This window comes from Mytilus galloprovincialis, chromosome 11 (assembly GCF_965363235.1).
Source record: "Mytilus galloprovincialis chromosome 11, xbMytGall1.hap1.1, whole genome shotgun sequence".
NCBI lineage: Eukaryota > Metazoa > Mollusca > Bivalvia > Mytilida > Mytilidae > Mytilus > Mytilus galloprovincialis.
In genome coordinates, this window is record NC_134848.1 from 62,228,105 (window position 1) to 62,241,755 (window position 13,651).

Sequence of the window (13,651 nt, forward strand, 5' to 3'; positions counted from 1 at the left end):
CAAATCAGACGCTCAAACTGCATTGTAAGTACTAAACGACACTTACACATTAAAATACATATAAAGCATTACCATTTCTATCAAAGCACATACATGTATAGCAAATAATCAGCAATGCAAAGCATATAATAACAAATGTAAAATGCAGACAAACGGATATTCATGCAATAACAAATAAGCACTAAAATATGTTGAAGTATGTCTATATTTAAAAAAAAAAAGCAAAAAATATAAATTATAGAGTATATACAAATAAAAATAAGTTCGACAACTCACTACATGTATCATTTTAAGGAGGAACACTGACACGCGCTACCTTAAATCCATAACCTAAATTTTAGATTTGAAGAAAGATATGTCTTCCCTTATTTTATCGTCACGTCAGTTCCAAGTTTGGTATGCAATGGGTGCAGTACATGAATAGTTGTCTTTACCCCACGAATATCAGCTTTGTAGTCTTTTCTGAAGGAGACGCTTCAGTTTATAATTGCTAAACTTTCATATAAATAAATTTAATTAACTATTATACATATCGCTTTCAATGTTTTACTTGGTAATTCTGAATTAGGCTATTGGTAAGTGGTACACTGTCTGACAGTCGTTAAAATGTGATAGTATTTATAATGAATAATAATGGTAAGTCTAACTAATTTTGTGAGATGTTTACCTATCCATGACTTCTGCTTACTGTCATGATATTTGTTTTGCAAATGTTAAAGATATGAACATCACAGTGGTGTTGGTAACCAATGACTAAATTTCTTTTTCTCAATGTTTAAAATTTCCATCTAATTTTTAGTCTTCTTGTCAATGGTTTTTGCTTGAAACTTACACTATCGTAACAACAGCCCATGAATATGCCTTGAAATATCACAGGGCCATGAAAACCCCGTGAAAATACCCCGTGACTTTTGTAAAAATTTCTAAAGGCCGTGAAAAATATTTGATGTTAGAAAAAGACCGTGAAATTTCGATATCCCGTGAAAAGGCCGTGATAAATTGTCCTTTCATGCTTAATAAAAATATATCACGGCCTTTTCACTGGTTGCTGAAACCAGTGAAAAGCCCGTGATATTTTTTCATGTAAATTTTTTTTGTCCTAATTCAGTTTTAAAACATCCCATGTGATTATTGTAATATGGTCTTATTATTTCCACTCACATTTTTCTAAATATCCTATAAACTTTTCATTATAAATATATGTCTGTTTAAATATTATTATACAAAAAAGTCATGTTATATGCAATACTACTGTACAGGACTGACTTTTAAATGGAACCATTCATTGTTATAATTAATGAATTTGTGCCAATAAATATTTTTTATTTAAAGAAAAGTATTTTGCTTCTCGTCTGTACATTATTATAAACAATGTAAACAGATTAATTTTAATTGGGACCGAAACATGTAAAAACGAGAACTTCTGGGAATATCAGGCCGTATCCGGATTCGTATTTCTTTTCGAGTAATTGTAAAAGAGGGACGAAAGATACCAAAGGGACAGCCAAACTCATAAATCTAAAATAAACTGACAACGCCATGGCTAAAAATGAAAAAGACAAACAGACAAACAATAGTACACATGACACAACATAGAAAACTAAAGAATAAACAACACGAACCCCACCAAAAACTAGGGATGATCTCAGGTGCTCCGGAAGGGTAAGCAGATCCTGCTCCACATGTGGCACCCGTCGTGTTGCTTATGTGATAACAAATCCGGTAAAAATTATAATTTGGTAGGTCATATTCATGAAATGGAAGGGGATTGTAGTTACGACGTAAGGAACATATCCGATATCATTTGTGAAACGGTTATTCTATAACGGTCAACTTCACCATTTGGAACTCTTGGTTTAATAGCTTCCTTGTGAGCAGCAACCCTCTATCAAGAAAATCATGATAGGAAATGCAGGCACGGGAATATCGTATCAATTGGGAGATATATACCCCGTATGCAGGTGCTGCTGGAATGTTGCTACTTAGAAATGGAAAGTTCACAATTGGAAAGCTGAAATCATATCTTTTGTCGTAAAGTTTTGTTTTCAACCGACCCTCATTGTCAATTTCTAGATGTAAGTCAAGATATGAGGCCGACTTAACTGTATCTGTAGTATCCTGTATCTTTAGTTCGATGGATCATTTCCGCAATGTTGTAAATTTGAAAGACGCCGAAGGTCGATTAATATTTACTGTATAGATGCACGACGAGTGACAGCAAGTTTGAGGTAAGTTAATAAGTTTTTAATATTTTATTCTTTTATGCACCATATCACCAAAATGTAGATGACATTTGTGAGCGTTTCCATTGAACTGATTTTCACTGAATTTGCAGAAACCGCACAAACATGCATGAGATATATTCACCTATATTTAAGTCTGTTGCACTTATTTCCTTTAATCATTTCGGTTAATGTTTTCTAAAACTTACCGGATCCTTTAAATACGATTACGGTTTTGTTTTGTTTATGTATTTGGGGAAAAAAAGGGGTGGTCCTTTTCCCCCACACTGGCCACATAAAAAAATGACATTGATGTACAGTACACTAAGTAGACATAGATAATTGGAAATGATTATAAAAGCAATAAGTATCTCTGGAATGGAGTTCACTCTGATAATCAGAGGCGCAACCCCCTTTGAATGTGTCGGGAGCTATTTAAGACTATTAAGTATTTTCTGACTTGGCCGTCGGGACACAGAGTTCAAAAGGTATTAATCAGAGGCGTAGCAGGGAAAGTATTTAATATGTTTACGGCAAAATGTCCTTTCTAGAAGGGTTTGAGCCATATCATAAGAATAATTAGTATGGCAATGAGGTGTTAAAAAATTAATTAGTACGGCGAATGTATCTGCAGTAAAAGTTGCTACGCCCCTGACCCCCCTGTAAAATAAATAGCTGTGACTCATTAAAGCCACTTAGTCTAGACAAATTTGGCTTAAGCCATACATATTATCACTTCAAAGAAACATTTAAATTTTATAGTCTGTCATAAAAGTGTCTTTAGTCTTTAAAAAAATCTATAAAAAAAATATAAGTTGACAATACAGAACTTCGTTAACTAATGATGCCATATTGGATAGGGGCACATTTTCTGGTAAATGGTAAGGAAATGTGGGAAAACCGATGCTTGTTTCCAAGTGGCTGTTCTGTTTCAATGATGTTTTTTAGTATTTTTCATACCATTTGCACCTCCAGTATGACAATCTGCCCCTATTCAATATAGGGTCATTAGCCGTGAAGTCCTGTATTGCATGGAATAATATTGTAGCTGTTTAAAGTATATATATGTACATAAATGCCAGAAATTAATTTGAATATATAAATAGTTTTTTTCATATACATGTATTAAATATGTATTTTTTCTTTATTTATTCTAGGAATGAAGAGCAAAAGAATATAGCAGTCTTTATATGAAATAGTTCAGGAATTCAGTTGGAAAGAAGAGCTTTTCAGTTAAAAGTATTTCCTTGGAATTAATAAGAACTTCTATAAAATGTTTTTTCTGGAATAGTTATTCAAAAGGGCAGTGAAGTGAAGGATTACATTAGACAAATATTGCTGAAGTGGTAAAATCTGACTCAAGAGATGTACAACATTTATACAATACATGTTACAGCTGACTTTAGCTACTTAATCACATTGAGATTTGTGTGCCTTTATGTTTTCTTTACATAATGTTCTATTAAAATTAATATTTTTATTCTTTGTCACAATTATTAAAACTATACAGCATTTTAATATGGTTTTTCATAGTCTCACTTAAGCTTGCATTGTACTTATATAAGTTGTCTAGATGTTTACACTAGGTTTTCAGGCATTTCACTTCACTTGATTGAAACAGCATTTAAATTTTTTGTTAAATTATGGCCTGAAAAATACATTTAACATTTCACAGGAGTTTTCACAATCAGTGAATGGCTGTTTATCACAGTAATACATGCACATTTCACGGTCTTTTCACAATGGGCACATAATTTATCACGACTTTTTCACTGTGTACATTTTTTGTTTTTCACAAGGGTTTTTACGTTCTCGTTACCCAATTTTTCAGTTGGCACCTCTTCACGGCCTTTTCACGACAAATCTAGGCATAATGTACTACATTTTCCGGTCTTTTCACAATGGGCACATAATGCATTATCACGACTTTTTCACGGTGTACAATTTTTGTTCACAGGGTTTCTACGGTCTTTTCGCCCAAGTTTTCAGGTGGCATCTCTTCACGGCCTTTTCACAATTTTTTCACAGCCTTTTCACGACAGTCATTCCACGGCATTATCACGGATTAGTTTCATGGCCCACCGTAATTTAACCGTGACAAGCACTGTGAAAATCACAAGCATTTTTACGGACATTTCCATGGCCAATCTACGGGGCATTGCTCCAGTAGTGTTATCAGGGTTGGTCTTCACATGTTTTGACAGTAACTAAATAATGCAATGGTATTATAACAGTGTTTATATTTGAATATGATTAATGACAACGTATTATCATTTGAATAATTATATGATCAGCAACTTGACACAAAGTATCATTCAAGAAAATATTAAAAGTATATATCCTAACGTAGACACGTTCTTAAAAGACTAACTGGCTTTTTGGGGTCATATATGCAAATTACAGCGTTAATGAAGAGGAAAATGAATATATATATAAAAAAAAAAATGTGCATCACAGTATGTACATACATGAAGAGGAAAACACAAGTTTAATGAAATAAATGTATTTAAAGGTTTATAATGTCAAGCAAGGGGACACAGTTAAGATACTACCAGGTGAAAAAGTCGTTGAATTGTTGCAGAGAGGTCACGGTGGATGGGAAGATGCCATGAAAAAGGTATATCATGAAATATTTCTCACCATTAGTGAGTTTATTTATATGTATGTATTTCCATAAGTTGGAAATTCATTTGACCTGTTGATATATTCATCAGTGGTTTATTGTTAGATTCCGTTTCAAAGGTTGAATATCAATTTGGTATGTTCTGTCTATTTCTTACAGAACGCAAATAATCTCTTCAGCTTTAAAACTCTGTTTTATGTATGTATATGGTCTACAATAATAATGGAACTGCATGTCAGTGATCTCTGTTTTAGCTCCAGGACTACACGTTTTATTAGTACGATGCTCTTGAATTTAACACATATTCATATTTTGATTTGCTTTGTCTTGTTGAGATAAGATGTAGATTGAATATCTGTTAGAGTCGCATCTTTTCTTGACTCGGCGTAATTTGGGATTTAAAGACACTTGTCCTCAATTGTGGTCTATTCTAAAAGTCTTTTTATCTAAATTGATGTCCATTAACTAACGGAAGAATTATTCATTCATTCATATGTTTTACTTAAGACTGATGAGTAGATATAATGATGATTTTAAACCTTAAAAATAAACAAGACAGAAAGATGGCATAACATAACTCCTTACAACAGAGTACACATTAATGTTAAAATTACTAGTGTTACAAGTATAGTGCTGATTACCCTGGTAAGTATTTTTAAATTAATTTGTACTGTATCAAAAAAGTGTAAACAAAAACTGTATATACTGTCAACTGAAACATTTTTTGTAAGCGTATTTGTTCGCATCCCTTTGTAAATTTTACAGACACCTTCAAGAGTTTGTTGACCGTTATGGAATATCCGTTTCACAGATATTATCGGATATGTTCCTTATGTTGGAACTACAGTCCTGTTCCCTTTTCACGAATGTGACCCACCGAATTAGACTATTTACTGGTTTTGTAAGATCATGAGCAACACGACGGGTACACACGAGGAGCAGGATCTGCTTACCCTTCCGGAGCAACTGAGATCACCCCTGTTTTTGGTGGGGTTCGTGTTGCTTAGTCTTTAGTTTTCTATATTGTGTCTTGTGTACTTTCATTTAGATATAAGAAGATGTTGTATGGGTGCCAATGATACAACTCTCCATCCAAGTCACAATTTGTAAACGTAAACCATTATAGGTCAAAGTACGATCTTCAACACGAAGCCTTGGCTCACACCGAAGCTGTTTTTTTTTTATATTTTTGAGCCGTGGCCTTTTAAGTTTATAATCGATCTATGAGTTTGCATGTCCCTCTGGTATTTTCGCCACTCTTTTAGATATCTTTGTATGTTTATTTGAAATGTTATTCAGTTGTGTTGTATATTTCTGATGTGAGTTTACTCAGTGTTGGATCCCAATTATTGTCACATTTGTTTGTTTGTGTTGCTTATCCAATCGTGTCATTTGTATAAAGACAACTGTCATACAACGGGGAGGTTGAGCTAGCGATAAACCAGGACTAAGTCTATCCAAGGCAGAAATATAATAGTTGTTTTCCATTCTTTCTGTCTTTTGGTTGAAAGAGTCTATCATTTGATTTTGTCAGTTTCAATGAACTTACCTTTTTCAAATCACCTGTGGAGTTCGATATTTGTATTAAACTTTTTTGCGAATGTAATTTATAGTTTTTTAGATTTTTGTTTCATTGCATTTTTCTTCATATGCAAGAATTTGAACAACAATCCTATATAGTTAGATAATTTGTATCATTAAGAAAAATAGAAACGACAATAAATACAAATTCAATTGTTATAGGCATGTGGGAAAATAGGAAAAGTTGAGAAAGTAGATAGCGATGGTGACGTTGTTGTACAGTTTGGACAGCAAGTTTGGGTCTATAGTCCTGCCTGCCTTATTCCTGCACCAGGTCAAAAGGTCCATACTCTGGAATTGGTACAGACCCAAATGAAACCAAAAGCGAGAGAAGGTTTTCATAAAATCATTAAATAATGCAACAGTTGTTTGTCGATTTTCAAATCTCACGAATCAAATATGAAGTAAATCAAAGTTACAAACACAAACGTTTAGGGAATCGTATTAACTCACAAAGGAACAAGCCAAGACTGGATGCGTCGATAGCGTAAACGTCCCTTGTTAAGCATTCATTGACCGCCATGTGAATACACATTTAGTCAAGAATTCCCAATCAGCAATGGGACAAAAAAGATTTCTCATATATTAAGATTTAATACTGCTGATGATTTGAGACACATAAGAATGGTTCAGTTACAACTATCGTAAGGCCAAATATATGTGTTCCCTATTACATCTTTATAAAAAATAGGGTAGATAGGTATTGATTTTTTTTTAATTTTACAATTGTGTTTACATCGAGTCTATGGGAGAGACATTTCTTATTTTAACAGTGCTAATTGAAAAATGACAAAGAAAACTTTAAGGTAGGCTATTTCTAAGCTTAAACTATAGGGTAGGTAGGGAAATAAGAAACATACATATATTTTTTTGCCTTATAATGACCGTAAAACATTTCGATTTTTTGTCGTTCTTTTCATAATTCTTTTGATTGGTTTTTGTGTAAACAACACATCCCTGCTGATGAACGTAGTGTGAGGTTAAAATGCACGAGATACACGTATCTACTGATATATTATTCGATAAAGGGTATGTGTCTATGTTGAAATGGGAACTTGTAGATTGGTAAGTTGAAATCATCATGGAATAAAGTCCATGACTTAACAGTTTACAGGCAAAACAATTTATTTCTAACAGTTTGATACTGTAAGACTATATTATGTGGTTAGCTCTATACAAATATGGTTAGTTTGTCTTATTATAAAATGATGACTGTAACTGTGACTTTCTTTTTATTTAAGTGGTATTATTCTCATTTTTTAAATAAATTACTAAACCTTTGCTTATATCAGAAAGTACAAGAAATGACTTATCAGACAGCCTCGCGAGACTTGTTGCACACATGGTAATCCTGGGTCATCAACAAAGGATGCAAACTATTGGACCAGAGCAGATGGTGCAAGCTGTAGTAAAAGGCGATATAGCTTCTGTTCAGCAATATATCAAATTGAAGAAAGATTTGGTAATAGTTTCATTGGATGAAGATAAACCTAAACCTAGTAGACAGACTACACAATGACAACAAAATAAAATGAGAACAACACGAAACAAAGAACGTAATATAGTCCTTGGTGCCAATTAAATTCTGTTTAATATTTGGGATAATCGCAGCTTTTTAATACCAGGAATGCTTCAGTCCCTCGTGGTGACACATTGTGATATCATTAAAAAAACCGTTTACATTTACTGTACTGAAATAAAGCAAACCATGTCTAACATTAGATTAAAAAAAAGAAACAACTGATTTGAAAGCAGATTCAAAGATGACTTTCTTATCAAGAACTAATAGTTTAACTGTAGGTCATCTTCATATCCATAAATATCTACTGTCCAGCCATAAAAACTGTTCTATGTTGTCTTTACAAACTGTTCGTTTGATTAACGAGTTTTATAGATTTAATTTGTCGAATTCACAAGAAAAATCATAAGACAATAAGACGTAAAATCTTGTCGGTCTTTTTAAAATGAGGAAATAAAACTTTTGTCTATTTTTAATTGAAATTTCTCAACGCCGCACAAGACAAAAGTTATTTTTGGAATATACTAAAATAAGAAATTTAATTTGGGGCAAGTTGAAATACAGTAGTGCTAGTCGGTTTTACGCCCACAAAAATTATACTTGTATATTTGTTTTTACACATGTACCCATTTGCTTGTTACAATGCATAATAATTAAATGGTTATGAATATTTATATACTAATCATAGAAACTATAAACATTTATAGCCTTGTCGACAACAGATTTACTACAAATAAAAAAAAAATATAGCATAATAATAATGAAATTAAAATTCGATCATTTAAATACGTTAAAAAATTTAAAGGTTAACTGCAAGTTCAAAGAACTGACACCTTTGATGTTTGCTAGTCACGGAGGACACTTGTCTATAGTCAAGCTATTATTAGAAAACGGAGCAAACCTGGAGACTCTTTCTGAGGACAGTAATACAGCGCTCCTCATAGCTGCAGCCGGGTATGTATAAATGCTAATACGGCGCTCACTACATTTGCAGCAGGTTATGAACAAACACTGATATAAAATTTGCAGATGTCAATTTACCAACAATCTCAGACTAATCCATGCATCAGTGTACTTTATCAGAAGATATGGGACTACAAGTATGCTAACAAATAGGAAAAAGTGATATATAAAGGAGGTAACTTGAGAGAGAAAATATCTTATAGTAAATTTAATAATAACATTTCCAAAGAAATTCGTCATAAATTCCGATAACAAAGACATTTTCTACATCTCATCTTTTATTATTGTAAACAACGGTAAAGGATTCGTTTTAGGATCCAACAGCACAAAACAATCAACCTTTCAATATATTGTTAAGCGTATGCATTAGTTTTATATATTAAAAGATAGACAAGACACTTTATTACAACTTAGGCACATGTATAGTGCTACAGAAGGATAACAATTATACATTAACAATTACATAATTATAGACTTGCAAGCAAGACAAATAATAAATAAAGTATCGGTAACAAATAGTAGAATTGTAATATACAATATACATGATATGTGGTTGATTTTTGTGCAATATTTTGAATTGCAATGTGAATTTTATTTAGATACGTCTACATTTTAACATGACACAAATTATGAAATTTTATTTTCTAAGTGTCTGAAAAACGTGTACAGTTATGTTAGAATTGGCACATTACAATGTTACAATAGACCTATAAATTTTAATTGGGAAGGAGTCTTTGTGTAATATGTAGGTACACAAGATAAGTGCGATAAATTCACTTCAATAAACATTTAAAAGCAAATTCAAGTAACTTTCAAAGTTTACAATAACCATTTCAGGAAAAAAGAAGCAATTGCGTTATACATACTGCAGCGAGGAGCATCTGTCAAAGTTATAGGGAGCCAAAAGCGCACTGTCGCGCACCACGCAAGTTACTTTGGAATGAACGAGCTTCTACGAGCTACCCTACAAAAGGGTATTAACCCTAATCAGCAGGTAAGTCTACACTTTTATGTGGTATGATTGCAAATTCAAAAGTGGAGGAAATGATATAAGCAATTATTAGAGACCATACGGCCTTCAAAAATGAGAAAAAAATACCCATACCGTTTAATTAGTTTGCTAAAAAAGGGCATCGACATGAAAAATATGAAACGAAGCAATTGAGAAAAACTAACGAAACTATTGAAAAAAACCAAATATGATAGACATGAACCAACGACAGCCACTGAACTACAGGCTCCTGACTTTGAGCAGGGAAATAAAGGGTGTAGCAGAGTTAAACATGTTTTTGAGCGTCAAGCTCACCCTTACCCAGATAGTGGTGTTACAGCACAACATAAGAAAACTCATCAGATCGATACAAAACAGAAAAAAAAAACATCAAACAAAAACACAAACCTCACGTGGCAGGGTCTTTGTACATTTTTAACAAAAAAGGGCGATTTGAGAGTACTTGCAGTAACTGACAGCTTGTTAAAAAGCCAATTATAACTAATAAAAGAAATCATGTTTCTAAGACTAACAAGTTTATTTTCGTTTGGTCGAGCTGTGTTAATTTTTTCTACCAACTATGAAATGTGTTTGATCCTTTGGTATTTCCATATAATGAAATATCTGATCATTTTGTATATTAAGGTTTCTAGCTGATTTTGTGATAAACGTTTTGACAATGAGGTGTTGTTTTCATTGAAATGTTTATTTTCTTTAGAATTAACTATTTTCCCAAGGCAAAACGCGTATTTGTCTCAATGTTTTTTGTTTTTTTTATATGGTCTTCGTTTTTGGTTTGACTGTTGAACTATTTTGATTCGTGAGCCACTCATGAATCTTATGAAAACGAAATTCGTGACTTGTATACCAAATAATTAACGTGTCCTCTTTAGTGAGATTTCGTGTTTTAATTTTTATTAACTCTTAAATGGATACTATACTATTTAAAACATGTTTTGAAATTGTTGTGCTATGGTATACGAAACGGGGTAGCGCGACGTATTTTTATAGCCATGTTTGCAGATTTAAATCCTTGTTAACCAATTACTTCTTTCACGTACGAAGCTAAAGAGCATTGAAGATCCATAGTTCAGACGAAAATAACAGAGTCATAAATACTTTTGAATTTGGCATTTTTACCATAAAATGATGGATTTATCAGCTGATATTTTGTAGTTACATGTGGGTTTTTTTTTAAGGGATTTCGTTCCATAATTTTGTTATTTGATTTTTAGGATGTCGAAGGTGATACACCATTGCATGATGCTATTGCAGCAGGAAACGACAAAGCAGTCGAGTTATTACTTGCTGTTCCATCAATTGACCTGACACTTCGTAATAACAAAGATTTTAACCTACTAATATTTGCTGCATTCAAGGGAAATGATAAGTATGTACTAGAATGTGAAGTTTTATATTTTTTATTGTGTGTCTTAAAATAACCTCCTGATAATACTTTAAATGTGGTTAATAAAGATGCAAAAACTTAACTAATTGCTCGGTTTGATTTAACTTGAGTTGGAATCTCAATAACGTATTTATCCATACACAACTGTTCGTCTTTATGATCTCACAATTATGACCACAACAGATTCTCAAATAAATACAAACTGAAAAATCACGGTGGGTTGATGGTTCACTACCATACCAAAGGAACGTCACTATTACAGGACCCAGTTCATCAGTTTTTAAAAATATAAATATTGTTTGCAAATATCAAGTTTCATTAAATATTGTAAATGTGCCACATGCTGTAAGTGCCTGTCCCAAATCAGGAGCCTGTTATTCAGTGGTTGTCTTTTTTTGCTGTCTTACATATTCTTTTTTCGTTTATTATTTTATTAATATACTAGGCCTTTAGTTTTCTCGTTTAATTTTTTTACGGGGCCTTTTATAGCTACTATGCGGTATGGGATTTGTTTTTGGTTGAAGGCTGTATGGTGACCTATAGTTGTTAATTTCTGTGTCATTTGGTCTCTTGTGGAGAGTTGTCTTATTGGCAATCATACCACATAAATAACTACAATAAAGAAATTGATCAGATTGTCTATATTAACGGTAAATTCTATCTTAAAGTGCGACAGAAAAACTGTTAGAAAAATCCCCAGAGCTGTCTAAAACAACGAAAACAGATGGATTCTCGGCACTGCATATTGCTGCTATTAATGATCACCAAGATGTTGCGGAAACCCTTTTAACAAAGGTAAACATTTGTTTTTAAATGCTCATACCACAACGTAAGGATCAATGAAGGAGATTAATAACGATAATAGATGTTTCGTATGTTTTGATTTGAGTTCATTTATATATTTTAGAGTTTTAATGAACTAAGACACATTTTGTATAGGTGCCAGCTGAGAGTCTGCCCCCGGGTGCGGGATTTTATCGCTGTGTTGAAGACCCATTGGTGGACTTCGGCTGGTTTTTTTCTGTCCTTTGGTTAGGTTGTTGTTTCTTTGATACATTTCTCGTGTCCATTCTCAATGCATGTTGAAGTTACTCTGTCATGACTGTTTATGAAGTAAACATTTATCATTTGAATCAATAATTTTAAAATTCTTCTACATGTTAATTTTTGTTAAACAACATACACCATCTGATATACATGTGTACCTAAAACAAGTACGACTAATGGAAATATAAGAAATGAAGATATTGTTTTTTTTACCATATAATAAGTTGTTTTTTTATAATGCTTTAGGGTGTCACAGACATTAATCTTAAGAATGGAGAAGGGTTAACTCCTCTTCATGTTGCATGTCATGAAGCATATTTTGAAATGGTTGAGCTGCTAATCGAAAACGGTAAGTGCGCTTTTATTGTTATCACCAATCATTTAAATAAATAATATATCCTTAAAATTTGCACTGACTTATTATCAAATATACCTATTAAAAGGAATATTATGGATAACATATTAAGGTGGTAGACCTAGGTTAAGGGAAATAACTCTTAAAATCATCAGTACGTTTGTTTCAACCATTTTCAAAAACATATTCTAAGCTTCTAGGTTACATAGATTATTTTCAATCTGTTTCAGGTAAATGCTTAAAATATATTGGTGAACTTGACTTTTACAAACGCTTGATTGATTTAAAGAGTTATCTCCCTTAACCTAGGTCTACCTCCTTAAATTTTACTCTATTCTTTATCTGACACGTGTTTTAAGGTCCCTACTCTACTGATGTGATTTTTCTATTCGGTAATAAAAGGTTTTACTATAAAAATTCATTATTCCCATGCGTCTTTTATGTTAGAAATGGGTATTCTCCTGTTGAACGGTGTTTTGATTTCTTGTTTCGCTAGTATATTATTCTTTATTCTTGCAGAAATTCAAAAAGTGAAAAGAAAAATTCTTTTTGGACAACTGTATAGTCGTATGATCTTCAGTCTGTTGTGTTTTACCGTATATTGTAAATTGTTAATTAAGTATTAATTCGCGTTGCGTATGATGCATCTGGTTTCGCTTTTTTTTTATAACAATTATTTATAGAAGGAAACAGCTATCAATAGTATAAATGTTTTTATTATATGAAAAAAAGTATAGGTAGAAAAGCGCTTGAAGAAAATCTGCAAAATCTAAGAGAGCACACCATCAATCCCTAATATCTTCTTTCTTCAAAAAACAAGCAGAAGAAGATATTGATTTACAAATATTGAAATAAAGGTTGAAGCCAGAAATGATGAAACAACATAGAAATGACATCTGAATCAAGTGTTAGACACCCCTGCTGAATAAACTGTCAATCAGA

The 13,651-nt window shown here is 32.5% G+C and overlaps 1 protein-coding gene across 2 annotated transcripts in view; it reads left to right on the plus strand.

The window, feature by feature from the left end:
* Positions 1 to 13,651, plus strand: part of LOC143052568 (E3 ubiquitin-protein ligase MIB2-like) — a 43,863-nt gene that overhangs the window by 16,609 nt on the left and 13,603 nt on the right. For both annotated transcript variants that reach the window (XM_076225621.1, XM_076225622.1), the window contains exons 8-15: positions 4,735 to 4,839; positions 6,589 to 6,760; positions 7,719 to 7,888; positions 8,751 to 8,899; positions 9,746 to 9,902; positions 11,135 to 11,289; positions 11,976 to 12,102; positions 12,601 to 12,703. In XM_076225621.1, the coding sequence (XP_076081736.1) occupies positions 4,735 to 4,839; positions 6,589 to 6,760; positions 7,719 to 7,888; positions 8,751 to 8,899; positions 9,746 to 9,902; positions 11,135 to 11,289; positions 11,976 to 12,102; positions 12,601 to 12,703 (1,138 nt within the window). The remainder of the gene's footprint in view (positions 1 to 4,734; positions 4,840 to 6,588; positions 6,761 to 7,718; positions 7,889 to 8,750; positions 8,900 to 9,745; positions 9,903 to 11,134; positions 11,290 to 11,975; positions 12,103 to 12,600; positions 12,704 to 13,651) is intronic.